Source organism: Dendropsophus ebraccatus, chromosome 1, assembly GCF_027789765.1.
Source record: "Dendropsophus ebraccatus isolate aDenEbr1 chromosome 1, aDenEbr1.pat, whole genome shotgun sequence".
In the NCBI taxonomy this organism is placed as follows: Eukaryota; Metazoa; Chordata; class Amphibia; order Anura; family Hylidae; genus Dendropsophus; species Dendropsophus ebraccatus.
In genome coordinates, this window is record NC_091454.1 from 82,515,352 (window position 1) to 82,536,888 (window position 21,537).

General features: G+C 39.5%; 1 protein-coding gene across 3 annotated transcripts in view; it reads left to right on the forward strand.

Annotated features, from left to right (window-relative positions):
* NTS (neurotensin) overlaps positions 1-21,220 on the forward strand; it is a 232,060-nt gene extending 210,840 nt beyond the window's left edge. For 2 of the 3 annotated variants that reach the window (XM_069955717.1, XM_069955718.1), the window contains 3 exons: positions 2,920-2,981; positions 17,982-18,209; positions 20,667-21,220. In XM_069955717.1, coding sequence (XP_069811818.1) covers positions 2,934-2,981; positions 17,982-18,209; positions 20,667-20,816 — 426 coding nt within the window. In that variant the 5' untranslated portion in view covers positions 2,920-2,933 and the 3' untranslated portion in view covers positions 20,817-21,220. Of the gene's footprint in view, positions 1-637; positions 824-2,919; positions 2,982-17,981; positions 18,210-20,666 lie in introns of those variants that run through there. The other variant, XM_069955716.1, reaches the window with a different exon arrangement.
* The last annotated feature ends 317 nt before the right edge of the window (positions 21,221-21,537 follow it).

Sequence of the window (21,537 nt, forward strand, 5' to 3'; positions counted from 1 at the left end):
AAGTAAACACGCTGGTGCCCTGCACCTATTAGATGTTTATGACATACTGTATCTTGTAGATATGCTATACATGTCTGTGATGGGAATATGTCAAAATAAAAATCTGTTGGTTTACAGTAGGTGATTGATTGCTTATTTACTATCCCAATAGTTACATTGTCATTGCCTTTCATATATACTCTGTTGTTTATTAATCCAAGCTGAGAGCAGGTGTTATCCGAAGATTGTCTTATAACAGATTGTGAGAGAGTGCAGCCTCAATGAATGTCACCAACTTCATTTCATTATACTTACATATGAACAGTCAGCAGCAACATATAACTCTTTATATAGCCCATATCTGATGACTCCTTTTTTATTGATAAGATGGTGATTAGAGAAAAATAATAGAGAAATTGATGTGTCATAAATTGTACCTTGTAAAGGAAATTTGTGCCCTCAATGAGAAATTCCCGAACGTCATTGAGTTACGTCCACATCCGGAAAACTCTACTATTACCAATCTGCGTCATGTTGTTCGCAATTAGAGGATGATATATGGAGCAGCAAAACCTAAGAGAGGAGGGTTGGGGATGTCTTCAAAATGCTCTCCTGTAGACTTGTGACATCATCTCACTGCTTATATAGTTGGGGAGGGTCCAGCATTCCCATTATGGTACAGAGACACAGAGCAGTCTAGTCAGCGCAGAAGATTCAAGAGTATCACTAGCATTTCTTCTATTGAATGGACTTAAGTTCCTAAACTAATCAATGATGACTGGACTAAGAATACAGATGGCGTGTCTGATGCTCCTTGCTTTTAGCTGCTGTGCGATGTGCACAGGTATTGTATTGCCTTGCTACTCATGCTTTTTACTGTGCTAATATGAAATAGGACATTGCTTATGCTTTTCTTATACATGTTTCTAAAAATGCACAAACCAGAATGATTTTGGTTTCCTTTATGTTTTGTCCCATTTATTTGCTGTCTTCTAAACAGAAATTTGTCAGGAAAGATTATATTCACATGCAACACAAAACTGTGCTGATGTTCTTGAGGGCTGCTAACTGTACAGTAGAGATAAGACTTTGTCCTTTGTTGATCCTTGTTTTTAATGCTCTGTCTACTACTTGTATTGTGTATTCTGTGTGAGTGCTAATATATTTCTGTTGTTATAGTTGCCGTTATAGCAGCCGTATTTGCATTTGTGATTACATATGTACAGCACTTTTCCGATCATTGCTGCCAGGAGAGATCATTGGCAGAGACAGAAGTTTCTGTCTTTATATTTTCCTTCAGTCTTAAATGGAAAAATCTGCTGATTTACAACCAGTTAAAGTTAGATGGCCACAGAACAATTTCATAATCAAAACTTTTGTACTGACATCACCTGCAATTTATGATGATGATGATGATGATGATGATGATTATTATTATTATTATTATTATTATTATATTATTATTATTATTATCATTATCAATATTTTATATATATTTATTTACTATATATTTTTCCTTAATGGAGAATCTTCAACAGATTGTTTAGAGTTATAACTAAAGCGATAAGCAACTGTTGAAATGAAAAGGGTCTAGCAAGTTATCTGACATAGGTCAAAACTGATTATTCTTTCAGTGGCATTGATAAATCACTTTATCAATATTAGTCCATTCAGCCCAAATAGTAAAGAGTTGATACTGCCTACCTGGAGGTATTCAGAGCATGAAGTGTACTGTACGTCTTTTATATGTCCACAAAATAGCGGCATAATGTCTTATGTCAAGGTCACGCAGTCTATTTTCTGACAGCAGATTGCAATTTTATGAAGTAATGAGATACTCATATAGCATAACAACAAAGTAAATGAACAGTGCACATTCCCCTCACAGCATAGCTGCTCCACACTCAGGATGCTGGTCAGTTAATAGTTATATTCCCTGTTGCTTATTTGACCTTGTCCCAATTCAATTTGCACCCAAGGCACTACTATAATCATTGTCACCCATTTGTGACAGTTAAAGGGACAGTTATTTACATTGTTCTATGAACACAAGTAGGTTCTCTACAGTATCCTCCTAAATGATGGAAAATGTCATAAAACTATTATGAAGGTTTAGACGTGTCTAAATGTGCCTCACTTCTTACATGCTTCTTGCCAGCAAGTGGCTACTCCAGGGGCAGAAGGATGGCTAATATTCTTAGCTTCATACAGATAGCATGGTTTGTGCCTATTTGGCAAAGCAGGCACATTGTCAGATCTATATCATGTGGTTTATCATAAAATTATGTTCCTAGGACCGGTCTATAGAATAGAACAGAGCTGTGGTGCTCTTTTCTACATAAATAAGCTTATATCGTCTTATTCATAAGGCTCCTCTTTGTGAATAGGTGTGTAATAATATTACAGAACTGTGCTGACTGCAGATTGTTATGATTTAGTTTTCCGAGGAAAGGTTGCACTATTGTATTTTAAGGCTATTGATGAAATACTGTAAGTGGTTTTATTGATTTATGTGAGGTGACAGCATTATAGCACACTAGTAGCAATCATAGAGCAAACATAGGGACTGATATACAATATACTGCATATATTTAGATATTCCTTTCTGATATGTTTTTTCAGACACAGATAAATGCCCTCAGATCAAGTCGTGTTACTGCATTAGGGAGTCATTACATGGGATTTATAAGAATAAGTAACATGCATACCCATGATATAAAGCATTTGTGTGCACAGATTAACAAAGTATTATCGGCTAAGATTCTCTTATGATATGCCGATACGCCAGATCGGTAGTAAGAAAACATTTCAACGTTCACAAATATTGACAGGCAAAACCATAAAATTTGGGATGTGATATGTGTATTTAGGTGGGGCATCAGAAGAGCACTACTCAATAACTAGAGCCACATTTATATTTATGAATTTATTTTTACATAGATTCTGAAGAGGAGATGAAAGCATTAGAAGCAGATGTACTCAGCAATATGTACTCATCAAAGGTGTGTATTGCCTTATTTTAGAGATTATTTTGAAATGCATGTTGAATTGAATAGCACTATTTTCCGAACCATAGATATAGTGGTTGTCACAAATTGTAGGGCCGCACAGCTCTAGACTAAAACCTTGGTCCTTAAGAATCTATTACAAGTGTTTTCTCTGTTAGTCATGAGAAACATTCCTTTAATCTAATGTAATGCACTTGTAGCTACTCTATATGTGCTCTGCCATAAGCTTCCACTTCACCACTGTCTGCCAGTCATTCTTATGAGACCACTGTCAGCATCAGGAACATACATAAAGTATCGATACAGATGAAACAGAGCTAAAGTAAATATGAACTACAAGGTCAGGTTGCCAGAATGATCTGTAATCAAAAAATTGTAAAATTGTTTGCAAATCAACTGGCATCAGAAAGGTATACTGAGTTGTAAATGTCTTCTAGTCACAAAACTCTAGCCTTCCAGTACTTATCAGCTAATGTATGTCCTGCAGGAAGTGGTTATTCTTTCCAGTCTGATGGGTGCTATCTGCTGTCACGTCTGTCTGTGAAAGGAAGTGTAAGGAGCATTGGCAAATCTCTCCTGCTTCGGACAAATCCTGACATGGACAGAGGTGGCAGCAGAGAGCACCCTGTCTTACTGAACAGAATACACCACTTCCTGCAGGACATACAGTGGCTGATAAGTACTGGAAGTCTTGAGTTTCTTTTAATAGAAGTAATTTACAAATTTGGATAACTTTCTGACCCTAGTAGATTTAAAAATATTAATTAAACCTGGTTAATTAAAAAAAGTCCCTACCCCCTGTTAAGCTTTTTTGATTTACTTGTGACAACTGTATGTTACAACTGACACAGTTGCACATGGCACGGACAAAGTCCCTAAGCCCATGCCATCTATGTGATAGACATTCATTAACCAAAGGGAAATATACTACCTCAGCAATTGGTATAGATACCACAGCTCTCCCACTTGCTATTTTATATGGAATATAGCAATGTCCATTAAACCAAGCTGTAGCCAAATAAATAAACTTAAAACACCTTAAAAGGAATCTCTCACTAGATTTATACTGCCTTAAATCAGGGAAGGATAAACTAATGACAGAAATGCTGAAAAGAACAGTTTACTACACTGTCTGTCTATCTATACACAGTATAGATTGGCAAGTGCCAATTGGCGGCCAGTGGACAGAGGGAGTTGGTGCTCATAAATATTAAAGCGACTCTGTACCCACAATTTGACCCCCCCCAAACCACTTGTACCTTCAGATAGCTGCTTTTAATCCAAGATCTGTCCTGGGGTCCGTTCGGCAGGTAATGCAGTTATTGTCCTATAAAGCAACTTTTAAAATTACAGCTGGTGCCAAACAGGAGTATCTGTGCCCTAACTTTGCACAACCCCTCTGTCCCTCCTCCCCACCCTCTTCATCATTAGGAATGCTCCAGGCAGATTGCCTCCTATTCCCCACCTATGTGAGCCTGGCACATGGGCTGGATCGTTAAGCAGCTGTGCAATGTTCAGCATAGAGAAAATGTTCCAGTGGCATTCCTAATGATGAAGAGGGTGGGGAGGAGGGACGGAGGGGTGGTGCAAAGTTAGGGCACAGATACTCCCGTTTGGCGCGGGCTGCAAGTTTAAAATTTGATTGTTAGGACAATAACTGCATTACCTGCCGAACAGACCGCAGATCTTGGATGAAAAGCAGCTTTTCGAAGGTACAAGCGGTTTGGGGGGGGGGGGTCAGATTGTGGGTACAGAGTGGCTTTAAGGAATACAGAACACACACACGCATAATGGAGAGGACTAGCCTGTGGTGCTCAGAGTCCTTGATATTCAGGAGGATATCTCCAAACTGAACATGACAATGTAAGTGATTCATCATTCTGTTCAGTTTCTTCATTACTACTTCATGCTACCCTTTTACCCTATAAGGAAAATTATCATTTTTCTCCTACTATACATTGTAAGTAGTATTAGAAGTCACTTATGCCTGGTCACGGAACTCTTTTTAGACTAATATTGTTAACATTTATCATCCAGCGTACATTACTCTATGTATTAACCTAAAGGCATGTACAGTATACCTGTAAGATAGTTTTAGCTTCAGATACTGGAGAACAGACTTTAGTTCTAACCACCCAACTTGTTTTTCATTTGGAATTAAGTTGTCATGCCTCTACATTTCAGTGTCTAGCAGAACAAGGTTAATATTAAGTACTCTATCTGACAATTTTGTGCTTTTTCAGTGCTGACATGGTAACAATGTACAGTAGTTTGGCTTTAATTCGGTCTCTTCTTACTCTTATTGGGCATAATGATAACACATGATGATACTTATGGATATGGTTTTCTTTCAAGAATGTGGATATTACATTATTATATAATGATAGATAATATATCCATGTCAGATGATGCATTAACACTAACGAATGTGAATACACCAATGTAAAGCACAAAGAATCTTTGAAAAAAGCCCAGATTAATTGGTTTATTATGTTACTATTGAGGGGCCCTGTTTTTCAACGACATCAATCACAATTTTTCACTTACTCACTGATTATGGAACAAATGTATAAAACTAAATAAAAAAGTTTTTCTTTTACATAGTATTATAAATCTTATATGTACTGTATATTACTTTTGCATTGTACTACTATAACTATGTACTTTAGGGCATAGTTCTTCTTCAGGTGTAAAAAATTCCAAATAATGAAGAATGTATCGAAGAAGCAGCCCATGTGGCTGCCACAAAGTTACTGGAGAAAGAGGACCCAGTCTAGGCTGCATACTGTACTTCTCAACAGTTCTGATTTTATTCTGTTAATTATTCACAATGGGCCACAAAAGGGAAGGGCGTTTTTGGAGATATTTTCAATGGTGGAGCCATTCCATGGTGGATCATTCTAAAATGATCACACGTACAGGTGTGTGTTACAGTATGATTAACTACAGGGAATTAGGATTAGCTCGAGATGGTCTTAACCATCACCATGAGCCCTTTTAAACTATATGAGCATCCACAGGACACCCATACAGTTAAAGGCTATGTTCACACAAAATAACTAAATTATTAATCAAGGCCCTTTTTTACCGATTTGCAATATGGTCGTGATTAATTCTTGACCCACATTGTGCTGCAATAAAATATTCGCATATCGGCACTTCACACCCAGTACGCCGGGGGGGGGGGGGGGAGTTTGTGTGGAGGGGGCGTTACGGGGGGCGCGGACTCAGAGTCCGCGCAATTTATCATTTTTTCGGCGCAATGAGACGCCGAAAACCTACTCCACCTTTCAGGTGGCGTAGGTTTTCGGCTGTGCGCACCGACGCGCACAGGATTTATATAGAAGCGGTCGGCCTCTACATAAATCTCCGTAGCGCCGGAGATGCGGGGACATTTATAAGTCTGGTGTAAAAAACGCCGCACTTCATAAATGTCCCCCATAGTATACACTCCGGCCGGGACCTCTAGCGGTCCCGCAAAAAACTGACAGTTTTCTGCAGCCGCTACTGTGGGCCATCTCCAAGGCAAACTGCATAATTGAGGCTATCTTCAGGAAAAAACTTATCTTCTGGAGTAAACTACCTAGAAGGGCTATCTATGGGGCAAAATGCAAACTAAGGGCTACCTACAAGGGAAATGGCCATCTGACCCATGTACTGTATAAGATAATCTGCATACTGGGGACTATCTATAAGGCAAAACTGCCTGCTGGAGCCTGTCTACAGGGAAAACTACATACTGTGGGCTATATCCAAGGGAAACTGCTTACTTGGGGCTATTAACGAGGAGAAACAGCTTATTGGGGCTGTTTACAAAGGGACTATGTACAGGGGAATGCCTACTGGAGCTATGTACAAGAAAAATTGCCTACTGGTGGCCTATCTACTATATAATAGACACTGCCTACTGAGGACTACAATGGAAACTGCCTATTGGGTACTCTATAAGAGAAACTGCCTACTGGGGCACCTACACACAATGAAAACCAACTACTGAGATACCTATATAGAAGAAAATCTATGTAAAGAAAACTGCCTACTGGGGGAATATCTACAGGGAAGACTACCTACTGAGGGCCTATACACTAAGGAAACCACCTACTGGGCACCTATATAGGGGAAACTTCCTACTGAAGAATCTATATACTGGGGGAACTGTCTATCTAATCATCTACCTACCTATATGGGGAGACCTACTGTACCTATCCCTCCTCAACTGTTAGTCCACGAGGATAAGGCACTTATAATTTATATTATACACTTGATTTTATGTCAGTTTGCTATACAATGCATTGACTGCAAACTAAAAGGGTCCTTTTACAAAGGCCCATTACCAACTAGCAGGAATGTTCCCTGCCAATAAGTGACATGTATAAAAACAATGAGCAGATGAACGAGAAATATCTAGTTTGTTGGCTTTTGTGCAACTAGTTAAGTAATTGTTAGTCAGCTGCACATCTTCCTGTGTAAACGGAAAGGTGCATTTGACTATAATGAAGTTAATAGGCCACATGAATGATTTAGTGATTGTGTGATCTGGCCACACGATTAATTAATCTTTGTAATTGGCTGATCAATCTCTTCTTAGAGCATTCCACTGGCTCATGTAAAAGGGTCCTAATTAAAGATGAGCAAAGTTACAGTAAAAACAAAGCAAATCGCTTTGTTAGCTCGGCAATCTGCTTATCAGCCGACTGCCTTTGAAGTCCGTGCCACTCCATTCCGGGTGCCTAGAAAAGCTTGATCCAGTCCTGGGAAATTTCTACCAGGGCTGGCTCCAGCTTTCCGAGCCACCCGGGGCAGAGCGGCACAGATTTCAAAGGCAGATGGCTGTACTGTATCTTCGCTCATCCCTAGTCCTAATAAACATTACACAAAATATGATCTTTTTCTAATGGAAGCTGGGGTAAATAATTTAATGGCTTGACTGCTGCCAAGATATTATTTCTCTATATGCATGCAGGATTATGCAAATCTAGTTGTAAAAGAGAACTTTTTTTTTTCCCGTTTTCTCTTATAACATTTGAGATTCTGTCAAATTCTTATTAGCAACAGACTTTGCAGTATATTTCAGAATATATAATGCTCATGAGGCAAGTCTGTGCAGTCCGGGATGCATTGCCTAAAACCAACAACTTGTTTTAATGAGGTCATCAGGCAGTTTTATATTGGTAAGGTCTTTAGCTCAAGTCCAAATGGTCACTGAGCTGAATATAGAGAACTGGGCAGAGAGCATAGCAATATTCAAAGCAAGTGTTCATCTATTTTTTTATTTCCAAAATAATAAAATTTTTAATAAGGAAATGTGTAGACTGTCTTGCAATTGCAACTGAGGAGCATAGTTCTGCTCCTATGATGTGTTAATCCTATTGTTTTTATGATCTAAATATTATATAAGCAGTCAGCACATGTTTATATGTAAGTGCCTGATTTACTTGCATAAAACAGTTTAGGAAACTAAAGGTTTCCGTATTCCTTAGACTTTAGACAGCTGGCTCGTGGAAGGTTCAGTTCCATCAGTATGAGGTATATGGGGATCTCCTGACCATACAACAAATGAAAATGCCAGATAAGCCAAGTGTAGCAGCATATTACATCTATTAACCCCATTGCATATATATCTTTACTTATGCCCACTGCTGCATTGAAGAAAAAAAGGACCTTTTATTCTGGTTTGTATGAGCCAAGAAGGTGTCAGAGCCACCACTGCTCTGTAAGGCTAGGTTCACACTGCGTTTTCAGCATCCGTTTAACGGATCCGTTTTTTTTAACGTCCAGAAAAATAGGGTCAGCAACGTTTTTTGGTCCGTTTTGGTCCGCCAAAAAAAACGGATCCGTTTTTTTTTTATAATGGAAGTCAATGGAAAAACGGATGCACACAAATGAATCCGTTTTTTGCAATCCGTTTTTCATGCGTTTTTTTGAAAAAAACGGATGCGTTAAACGGATGCTGAAAACGCAGTGTGAACCTAGCCTAAGGATCATGTCCTAGAGAAGAGATGACAGACCTTGTGCAGTGAGACACAGAAGTCACCAGAAAAGTAGTAAAGGTTACCTAGTTTTTGCCATCATACTGTATCTTGCAGCACATGGGCTCCAAGAGTAAGTCTGGGAACTAGCTTTACAGGATTGTGCAGGCCACAGGCTCTTAGGCTTCCTCGGATCTTAAAAACCAGAATAAAGGGCACAAGGTCCAACTGCGAGTAAGTCAAAGTCAGCGTCCTTAAACCCTGCACCCTGGTACATACTATTCCAGGTCCCTGCTATGGTTTGCTACATGGGGTTTCTGTGCAGGTGCTCAGCCAATCAGTGCACTACCCCGCCACAGCGCACTGATTGGCTGAGCGGCGGGAGACACTGAGAGCCTCCGAAACAAGCCACAGCAGGGAATCTGTAAAGTATGTACCTGGGCCGCGGAGGTTAAGGGCCTGAGAAATCCGCTGCGGATTCTGTATGTGTGTTTGCACCCAAAAGGTGTTTTTTTTTTCAATGCAATAGGTACAGATGTAATGCGGTTAATAGATGTAATATGGCTTGGCTTGTTTGGCATTTTCCATCTGGCATTTCCTTTAATGTCAGATGTGTAACTATGGTGCTTGGAAGGGGTTGGAGTTATTTGCACTGATACCTTTATTAATCTAAAGTTCAGCCTGTGATCCGAGAAATTCCACAACTGTAGTTCAGTGTCACTCTTACCAGTAGTGACATCTATCGCATGCACTAGGAAGAGTAAAGCTGATGAAAGCAGAGCCCTGGTCACACAATCATCAAGCCACGTAATAGGTCCTATAAGTGAGTGCTGATCATCTAGATCAGCATTCTTGCCACTCGGGCCCTGTAAGGTGGACAGTGAGGAAATGCTCACCTGTAGGACTAAGATAGAGGAGGAAGCTTTAGGGCACTTGCCGCTCATTACATATTTAAAGTGAATCTGGCAGGTCCGTAAACCATGTTAAAGGGGTTATCCAGCGCTACAAAAGCATGGCCACTTTTCCCCCTACTGTTGTCTCCAGTTCAGGCGCGGTTTGCAATTAAGCTCCATTTACTTCAATGGAACTGAGTTTCAAAACCCCACCCAAACTGGAGACAACAGTAAGGGGAAAGTGGCCATGTTTTTGTAGCACTGCATAACCCCTTTATTATTCAAAAACACCATTGTGAATCTCTGAAATATATATAATGACAAAAATCCAAATTTGATTATTTAGAGTGGATATGATAACCAAAAAAGCTGTAAAGATTTCTAATTTGGAAAAAGCAGCAAAAAGAAGTCGCACACAGGGTGCTGTCTAACCTAAGATCGTATTAGATGAGCCGAGCCACACTGTAAAGGATAAACAAAATCAGCCCTTGTTTACGGAACCTATTACATGGCTCAATAATCGTATGGCCCACGCTGCACAAACAATTGCTAGAGTGTTCATGTTGCTCTAACAGTAAGTAGCCTTCAGCCCATATTTGCTATTATACAGAGAGATATGTGGCCAATGGCAGATTATTTTCAGACAGGTGTAAATAATAGCCTATGTATGAGTGCTTGATTGTTCGTTGGTCTATCTTTGGCCCTATTATATGCGGGCATATTAGCCTGCTTGGGCAGATAATCAGGCTTTGTAACGTAACCAACCCCATAGTACATCACTTACAAGCAGAAGTAGTATGCCTTTAGTCCCTATTACACGGGGCGATTCAGAGAAGAAAACGCGCGCCAACCTTCCCCCACGGGGCCGCCGGGAGCTGCGGGGGACTGCCCACATGATTGGTAGATCATCCAGGCAGCCCATAGAAGATAGGGACAGTCTGCTGCCGCCACTCCTACTACATGGAGTGACGGCAGCATATGGCTGCCATCTAGATTGTTGAGCTTTCAATATGTCGAGCTTTCAATATGTTGAAAGACAACGATCAGACAGAGATGTAAGAGAGTAGTTTGTATGCAATATTTGTATAGTAAGTTTTACAAACCGTTTTATTGTTTAGTACAGTGCAGTATATACATTTAGAGGGCAACCATTTACATGTTACATTTCCAATACTAAGGAATTATGGAGATGAATGCTTGTAATCTTTTGGATCTTAACCAAACTGCAGTAAAATGTATTTTTATACACTACAAGTGAGACTGGGAAGATACAGAAAAATCTTGTAAAATGAAACAAAAGGAGATATTCAACAAAAGAGTTTCGGGTGGCAGCATTATAAGGCAAATAGCTTTTACCACCTATCTTTATACCCATGCAGGTATTCAGATGGCATTATACGAGCAGACACAGTACCCTATCAATCTCTCCACTCCTGCATTGTCCATTGTTCACTTATCTTTCCTTTACAGCCCATGGAGCATATATTTTTCTTTAGCCTTGGCATAAAGTGATCAATGTCAATGCCTTCTACAACAAAAGCACAATATTCCAGCACAATAGATTAATGGTATTTGAATGATAAGAGACAAAGATTTGAACATATCTTAATTTATTCATTGTAAAATGTCGTTTTTTCCTGAGCTTGTTATAAATGTATAACAGAAAAAGGCTCTTCGAAATCCTAACAAAGAGCAGAAAACTAAAGCTTTTATATTAACAATATTACCTGAAAACAGTAGAAAATTATACAAACATGTATATTTCTTGCAACAATGTTATGTTTTCTACATCCTTGACCCTAGAACAGAACTCAATGCCAACCCCTTTTTGTTATAAGATTTTGGAGGCCATGAACAAGGTCAAACTTTTCAAAGAGGCAACGTGTGGTATAGACAGTGCAGTGGCTGATTCATTAAGAGGCGTGCACCTCTTAATGAATCAACTAAATGCTAAGGGCTTGGTATGATGTATCAATATTGAATATGTGCCATTACATGTGGCAAGTTCGAATATGTTCTATTACAGTGCCACAAAAATTCAAACACTTTCCCCGCTCCCACCATGATGTTGACACATTATGCCGCATGGGGAAAAACTCCATGACAGGACTTCTGCGACTGTGTTGTTCGGGTGTCACGGAATATGGGAATAAGCCCCAAGGCGCATGAGACACTGGTCTTAGGGCCCTTTTACAAGGGGTGATTATCTGTCCAATCAGACAGAATAAGGCAGCTATCGCTCCGTGTAATAAAGGCAACAATGAGCTGAGTAGCTGGCTCAAGAAAATAATAAAGATGTATACTTACCTCTACATTCTCCCCTGATGTCCTCCTGGCTTTTTTTTCTAGTATTTCTTGCCTCCGGCACTTCCAAACCCATCTCTGAAGTAACGAGTCGCTCAGCCAGTCACTGGCCCTGGCATTGTCCTGTCTTAGCCAGTGATTGGCTGTGCGGCCTGCCCCCTCAGGGACAAGATTAGAAGTGTCAGTAGCATGTAATACAACCCTTAGTAGATTCCCCCCTATGTTTTAATCAAACGTGGAAGCTAATTCAAAACTTATATAATTTTTATACTTGGTGCCAGTGCATTTGCAGTATGTGAGAGAAGCATTAGAAGATTTTTTCCCCTTTTACCTATATTGAGAAACAGAGCTGACTATCAAGGCCGTTTCTAGCTCTGGGCAGGCCGGGTGACCTCCCGGCACTGACAGCTATGTATATTTTTAGAGAGTTGTGCAATAAGACGTGCTAGAGATGTGATCCTGGACCTGCTCTTGCTTTAAAGCTTCGATTCTACTGCAGCTGTAGCAACGACCCTGCCTCAGATACACCCTTTGAAGTGCCATTTTCAGTGACCTGCAATTTGCGACTTGGCTTAATGGGGCTGCATCTCCGGTTAGCTAAAAGGGAAAAACTAATGCTATTCTATTGGTCTTGTTTTAAAGTCAAGAATAGTAACTGCAGTCTAGTCTTACATATCTGGAAATAAAATGAGATTACATTTTTATTTTAACTTTAGTCCCTTGAAGAGCAGTAGAAGATAGTTTAATAGGAAAGACTGTAGGCCAGGGGTACTCAACAACTTTTAGTGAAGGTCCAAGCTAAACATCAGTAGTAAACGTGTTTTTTTACTTTTCACAAATGTTGTTGAATTATTTCCATACAGAATTGATGTTTATTAGTGGGAAAACTGGCATTTTTTCTCTCTCACTGGCCCTTTGAAATTAGGTACAAAGTGGGTGGCTTCCCCAAGTAGTATATAGCCCACCTGTTGCTCCCCCAGTAGTATATAGCCCCCCCCCTGTGCGCTCCCCCAGTAGTATATAGACCCCTGTGCACTCCCCCTGTAGTACATAACCCCCTGTTGCTCCCCCAGTAGCATATAGACCCCTGTTCGCTCCCCCAGTAGTATATAGCCCCCGTGCACTTCCCTTATAGTAGAAAGCCCCCCTGTGCTCTCCCTCAGTAGTATATAGCCCCCCTGTGTGCTCCCCCAGTAGTATATAGCACCCCTGTGTGCTCCCCCAGTAGTATATAGCCCATCTGTGCGCTTCCCCAGTAATAAATAGGCCCCCCTGTGCACTCCCCAGTAGTATATAGCCCCTCTGTGCTCCTCCAGTAGTATATAGCCCCCCAGAGCTCTCACCCAGTAGTATATAGCCCCCTGTGCTCTCCCCAGTAGTATATAGAAACTCTGTGCTCTCCTCCAGTAGTATAAAGCCCCCCTGTGCTCTCCCTCTGTAGTATATAGCCCCCCTGTGCGCTCCCTCAGTAGTATATAGCCCCCTGTGCACTCCCAAGTAGTATATAGCCCCCCTGTGTGCTCCCCAGTAGAATATAGAAACCGTGTGCTCTCCCCCAGTAGTATATAGCCCTCCTGTGCTCTCCCCAGTAGTATATAGCCATCCTGTTAACTCCCCATTAGTATATAGACCCCCGCTGTGTGCTCCCTTAATTATATAGATTTCCTGTGCTCCCCCCTCCCATCTAGCATATCACATAAAAAAAACACTTATACTCACCTGGGTTTGGGTGTCTCCTCTTCTCTTGGCACTTGTGGCCACACAAGAGGCTGCTCTCCCCTTGTCCTGGCGCCGGCACTCCAATGATATCACTTGATCTCCGCCACCAGAGGCACAGTTCGGACTCTTGTGACCGTTGCGGCCAGTGAAAGGTGACTGACAGGGAGAAAGCCAGTTGTTCCCTTTCTCGTAGTGCCGCTGCATGGTAACTATGAGTGCTCATTATGCAGCTCAGTATACAGGTATACTAAGCTGCAGCAGGGGTCCGGACAGCTGGCCTCCGCGGTCAGCCAGTTGAGGACTACTGCTGTAGGCTATAGATAAAGGAGAATAGGATGTGAAATACAGTTTCCACTCCTCTTTATGTCCCTGTAGATCACACCAGGGGTGGGGTAACTCTGGCTTTTGTTTTGGGACCTGGGTGTTTATCAGCGCCCGGATTGTGGTGTCCGATAAGTTAAATCAGACCTCTCATTATACACAACTGTCAATAAACTTTAGCTATTACACTGTCCTTATCATGTTTCTGTTCTTAATATAAAATTCACTGACCACTTGTCTTGTGATACCTGTAATATTTTTCAGTTATAGCAAGAATTATTTCTACAGGAATGTATAAAACATATCTGACAGATTGAAATTTTACAGACTCAATGATAAATGATCATTTAGTAATGGGCCCCTGTAAGTTGGGCATAATATGGGCACTTTATTGCACCAGGAGGTTAAGGTGTTGTACTTTAATACCCATAGTAGTTTTTTAACCGCACCCCTGGTTTTGGAATACTATGTGTGCATTTATATATATATATATATATATATATATATATACTAGAAAATGTACCCGGAGCTGCCCGGGTATAAAGTGTCAGTGTGTTAATTAGATTTGTTCTAAGGTGCCCAGAAGGCCAAGCTAAAGGTATTGTTTCATCTGAGTTAATCAGTGGAATTAGTGTATACCTGTAGTGCATAGTTGGAGGGGTTCTGTATACCCACAATGTATAGTTTTTAGGGGTCTCGCATATCTGTAGTGCATAGTTGGGGGAGCTGTATACCTATAGTGTATAGTTGAGGGAGGTCCTGTATACCTGCAGTGTACAGTTGGTGAAGGTCCTGTATACCTGTACTGTATAGTTCGGGGGTCCTGTATACCTGTAGTATATAGTTGGTGCTGTATACCTGTAATGTATAGTTGTTGGAGGTCTTGTATACCTGTAGTTTATAGTTTGAGGGTCTTGGATACCTGTAGTGTATAATTGGTGGAGGTCTTGTATACTTGTAGTATATAGTTCAGGGGTCCTGTATACCTGTAGTAAATAGTTTGAGAGTCCTGTATAACTATAGTATAGAGTTGGTGGAGGTCCTGTATACCTGTAGTGTATAGTTTGGGGTCCTATATACCTGTAGTATATAGCTGGTGGAGTTCCTGTATACTTGTAGTATATTTGGGGTCCTATATACTTGTAGTATAGAGTTGATGAAGGTGCTGTATACCTGTATTATAGAGTTGGTGTAGGTCCTATATACCTGTAGTGTATGGTTTTGAGGTCCTGTATACCTGTAGTGTCTAGTTTGGGGTCCTATATACCTGTAGTATATAGTTGGTGGAGTTCCTGTATACCTGTAGTGTATAGTTTTGGGGTCCTGTATACCTGTAGTGTATAGTTTGGGGTCCTGTATACCTGTAGTATATAGTTGGTGGAGGTCCTGTATACCTGAAGTATATAGTTGGTGGAGGTCCTGTATACCTGCAGTATATAGTTTTGGGGTCCTGTATACCTGTAGTGTAAAGTTTGGGGTCCTGTATACCTGTAGTATATAGTTTTGTGGAGGTCCCGTGCACTTGTAGTGTATAGTTTTGGGGTCCTGTATACCTGTAGTGTCCTGTATACCTGCAGGGTTGTATTTACCCATATGGCAGTGTTATTCAGTCACAGTGTGTCGGTATTGGTCATGTCTGGTATGGTAAAGCGGTGTTATCCAGTCACAGTATGGCAGTATTGGTCAGGTCTGATATGATGATGTTATCCAGTCACAGTATGGTGGTATTGGTCAGGACTGGTGTGGCGGTGTTACCCAGTCACAGTTTGCCGGTATTGGTCAGGTCTGGTATGGCAGTGTTATCCAGTCACAGTATGGCGGTGTTGGTCAGGTCTGGTATGACAGTGTTATACAGCACAGTATGGCTGTATTGGTCAGGTCTGGTATGGCAGTGTTATCCAGTCACAGTATGGCGGTATTGGTCAGGTCTGGTATGACAGTGTTATCCAGCACAGTATAGCGGTATTGGTCAGGTCTGGTGTGGCGGTGTTATCCATTCACAGTATGGCGGTATTGGTTAGGTCTTATATGACAGTGTTATCCAGTCACAGTATGGCGGTATTGGTCAGGTCTGGTATGACAGTGTTATCCAGTCACAGTATGGCGGTATTGGTCAGGTCTGGTGTGGCAGTGTTATCCAATCACAGTATGGCGGTATTGTTCAGGTCTGGTATGGCAGTGTTATCCAGTCACAGTATGTTGGTATCAGGTCTGGTATAGCAGTGTTATCCAGTCACAGTGTGGCGGTATTGGTCAGGTCTGGTGTGGCAGTGTTATCCAGTCACAGTATGGCGGTATTGGTCAGGTCTGGTGTGGCGGTGTTACCCAGTCACAGTATGGCGGTATTGGTCAGGTCTGGTATGGAGGTGTTATCCAGTCACAGTATGGCGGTATTGGTCAGGTCTGGTATGGAGGTGTTATCCAGTCACAGTATGGCGGTATTGGTCAGGTCTGGTATGACAGTGTTATCCAGCACAGTATGGCGGTATTGGTCAGGTCTGGTATAGCAGTGTTATCCAGCACAGTATGGTGGTATTGGTCAGGTCTGGTATGACAGTGTTATCCAGCACAGTATGGCGGTATTGGTCAGGTCTGGTGTAGCAGTGTTACCCAGTCACAGTTTGGTATACCTATAGTGCCCTGTATATACATGTACAGTATAGATGGAGTAGGGGGTCCTGTATATACATGTACTGTATAGATGGAGTAGGGGGTCTACCAGTTATTACTGTGGATGTTGTGAAGCAGCTTCCCTAGCAACCATTGCCCCCTGTGAAAATGAAAGCAGTAATCCTATTGGTTGCTAAGGCTCCAACTGCCGTGTCTGCTGCAGCTAATTGTATCACCTGTGTTTGCAGTGAGGAGATTTTCCCATTCATCTCTATGGGGCGCCTCTCTTCCCCCTCCCCCTCCCCTCCTGTACATCTGGCGGGGATGGGACCTTCGCAATAACCTTCCCGGGCACCCAATGTATCTGTGTGCCAAATTTGGGGTCAAACGGTTCAGGCGTTTGGAAGTCTATAGAGGACAGACAGACAGAAGGACAGACAGACAGACAGACAGACTTTGATTTTTATGATATAGATATATATATATATATATATATATATATATATATATATATATACAGAGAGAGAGAGAAAAGTAGAGAGCAAATAATGTGCAAGGTGTCATTTTTTTCTGAAAATATATAGGTATAGTTATGGGTACATGTTAATGTACATGTCTAAAAAAAAAAAAAGAAAAAAAAGGGAAAATAATGTCTTGTATGAAGGGGAGATGGTGATGTAGACTGGATGGTGTTGTCTCAGGAGAGAGGGAGGAGTTGTGGAGCTTGAGACAATACACATTTTGTAAATTGTCCATCACCTGTCATGTAAAAGCACATTAAAGCCAGTGATAACACTATATTAATAAGTTATATGCCCTGGACTGATTTTGTTTCAATACAAATTTCAATTTCTGATACTGGAATATCCCTTTAACTGTGTGCCTGTCCTTTCTCATTTTTTGTATGTGTGTTGGCAGTTGTCCTGTGATCATCATAGGAATGCATATTCTAAATGTGAACCTTTATGTCTGCATGTTGTTTTGTATTAGTGCAAGTATGTGAAATATAGATAAAATAGCACCAGTTCCCAACTCTATAAAAATGTAATATTAGTGGTTCTCTGAAAAATAGACATTAGGTTTGGGTTTTGTGCCATATGTAATAAATTAGCAGATAATATATTGGAGCTATACAAATATTAATTATTAATATATAATTTAAATATTTTAAATTTTAGGTGAATAAGGCAAGACTTCCATACTGGAAAATGACTCTTCTTAATGTATGCAAACTTGTAAACAATTTCCCAAACACCCAAATGGAGGAAGCAGGGGAGACTGGAGAAGAAGATCTAACGGTTAGAAAACAATATCCAACATCACTGAATGGGCTTAACTTGGAAGCAATGTTAACAGCAATTCAACTTCAGAAAATTTGCCAAAGCATGGTCTTTCCACATTCAGAGGTATGATTCCATTAGTGTCTGAATAGTTTGCATTTCAGGTCATTGGTATATGGAACCTTACACTAACTAGTGTTTATGCCGCAAGGCAGAACAGATTCACAAAACACTGCATAAACACTTATTTAGGGCTTTGCTAGACTTACAACTATGTCTTTTAAATTCCCTTTAAGACGCTCTTGGCCTTAGGGGAAAAAAAGAAAAGCCATAATTATGCTATAGAATTCCTTGCCTTTTCTTTTGTTTTCAGATTTCTAACCTTCCTATTATAGCAGTATCTTATTTCTTTGGTATTAGTAGTCAAATGTCAGAAGAAGGCTATGTTCCTACAATGTAAAAATTAGGGCAAATAACCATAATTAAAAAAACCATCTGTTATTTGCCCTTATTTTTAAATTGTGGGAACATAGTCTCTACAGAGTATACACAAATGTTGTACTGCTCAGAATTTGTTATTTGGAAATAGAGTTCTTTTTGGGTAGGAAGAGTGGAGGGCACTTTGTTTAAAATGGCAGACAGCAATTGAAAAGAGTGGCTTAATAAAAAGAAGATATGAAAGATGGTAAAGGAGAAAGCATGAAGAATACTGAAAGCATAGTAAGTGGCTTTGCTTGAAGAGTACACAAATTGAAGGCTATTATGTCAGAGTGCCATATCTGGAGAAGATATTGCTGCAAGTTCTATGATACATCCCACAATTATAGATAGTTCATGGTTTATAAAAGCAACATGCTCACTATATAAAATATAGTCTGAGAAGAAGGAACCTCGCACACACAAAGTTTACAAAAATATTTTCTCAAAAAATAATTTGTTATATAATGTTACTTTCTTGTCTATACTGCTAAGGAATGCCCTAGATTGTAGGCTGAGTAGGCTTATTTTGCAGAGCCTCAAAATTACAAAATGTGTTTTATATTCTAACAACAATGTGTTGTTCAAACAAACAAGAACCAAAAACAGTTTTCTCAGTAATCTGCTAATCTACATAGGGTAGAGAATACTACACACTTGTGATCTGTGAGTTACAACTCCTTTTTTCCAACTTTATTTTTAACATCATTATCCATATAAAGTCCAATTTACATGTAAAACTGTGACTACAATCTAGATATACATATAATAAAGGCAAAATGGTATTCAAATGTATATTATGATGTGACAGGGGAGCAGCAATTTTATCTCTTATTGACTACATTTATTCTGTTTCATGGAGATACAACTAGTATACAAATAGTACTGAGTTCTACGGCTATACCGTAAAATATGTTCAATTATAATGTTGCTGGTTGCCAATGTATACCTGTAGTCTAGTTTTATTTTTAGATGTGGTGAATAAACCCTTTATTTACTTACCCCTCTTGTGAGTTTGTGTCAGACATCACCAAACATTTTAGTAAAGTAATACATGTTAGAACTTTATAATCTTACATATTAGAGAGCTAAGAGTAAAGACTTTAAATCTACTATTCCCTAATTCTCCACTAAGTTACGTTGAGTCTATTGATGTTTAATTGTTCATCAGCAAATCCTGCTACTTGGCTGGAACATATTAATAAATGGGATTAAATAGTCATACCAAAATAAAAGCCCTTTACAAAATACCATTATATAACTGCAGCAATACAATAAATTTAGTTTTAAAGGGGTATTCTGGGCATACCAATGTTTTTGTAGAGGACTTGGAGTGCTCAAATTATAAAAGCATACTCGCCTACCCTAATACACCACAACTGCCCTTCCAAATGTTAGATCCCTGTTGCTCACTGCTGCTTCCCATGTCCTTTAACATATTGTTCCTGTGCAAAATGCCTCCTAAGCCAATCACTAATTAAGGCAGGTCACTCCCGCAGCCAGCAACTGAGTGGAAAACAGGGCTGGAATGGTAGTGGGGCTGGTGAGTATGTTTATCTTTTTGTTTTTAAAGCACCATTAGTCCATTATAAAAGTTTTGGTATGGCAGGAATACCTCTTTCATAATCATTAAAACTAAATCTGTATTTATGAACTAGACACAAAGGAGTTATAATATTTAGTGAATGGATCTGTTTAGGACGCCAGCAGCACAGTGTAGGTAGAGTATTAGCTAAGCTACGTGGTTTGACGTGGGCACAACCTAATTGGAATGCTTACTTGTCTCATTGAGAATTGGCTAGAAGCTAGTAAGACTTCAAACAATGTTCCCTGGGAAAATATACAACCAGATAATCTTCAAAATAAGAAATAAGTTGACATTTTCCAATTTATGGTATATAAAAAACATTGTTAATATAGGTACATTGCTATCAAATCGAAAAAGAGATGAATCCACTACCTTACTAATTATTAGACTCTCTGTCTTGGGTACTATGCTTCCTGACATCCACATCACTTGCAATGAACTGTATCGGGCAAACTAGCTTTTTGATTTGTCAATTTAATGAGATTGCTGAAACTCTTTTTTTTTTTCTTCCATTTTAGCTGCTTCAACAGGATTACCTTGAACCCAGCAGCTCAACAAGTGAAAATGAAGACATTGTAAAGAGGAAAACCCCTTATATTTTAAAAAGACAGGCCATTGTAAGCAAAGCCAGAAGACCCTACATACTGAAAAGAGGTTCCTATTACTAACACATTCCATATGATTCACTAAGATGTGTTTAATTTATACAAGTAAATGTGATTTATGGGTATTTTACTTACAATTAAAGTTTTATTTGTGCCATAAATAAATTGGAAAATGATTGTCATTAAGATAAAGTAAAATGTGTTTTTATTCATGTTGTTTGTTAAATGTGATTTTTATATACATGAAATTATTTGGACTTTTACATTTTGAAAATAAATGCCATTTATCTGCAATGTGTTCATCTATAAAATATTGAATCCAAATGGTCGCTGAGAAGAATTTTGAGAAAAATGCCTATATAATTACCAGAAGTAATACTCAGACAGATTTAGTCTTGGTTTAGTTTAGACATAATAAAAAGTGTTACTGTTTTAAAACATGTTTCTCATCTAGAATGACAATAAAGTTAGAGGAATATACTAAAACCTTTAATTATTTACTTTTTTTTTTAATCTTGTGCATTCTTTTCCATAAACATAAAACTAATAAGATTACAAATAGTGTTACACTAACAAGGCCTTTTAGTGTACATGGGAGATTGTGTGTGTGTGGGGGGGGGGGGGGGGGGGAATGGTCAGCATAATTTATGTCACTGTTTTTTAAGTGTTTAATATTGAAACTTTTTTTTTCCATTTATTTGAATGAAGCATTATCAAAAAGTAAACAAGAGTGGCTTTGGTTTAAAGTCAAGGCAGACCCTCCTAATTGTGACAGAATAAATCC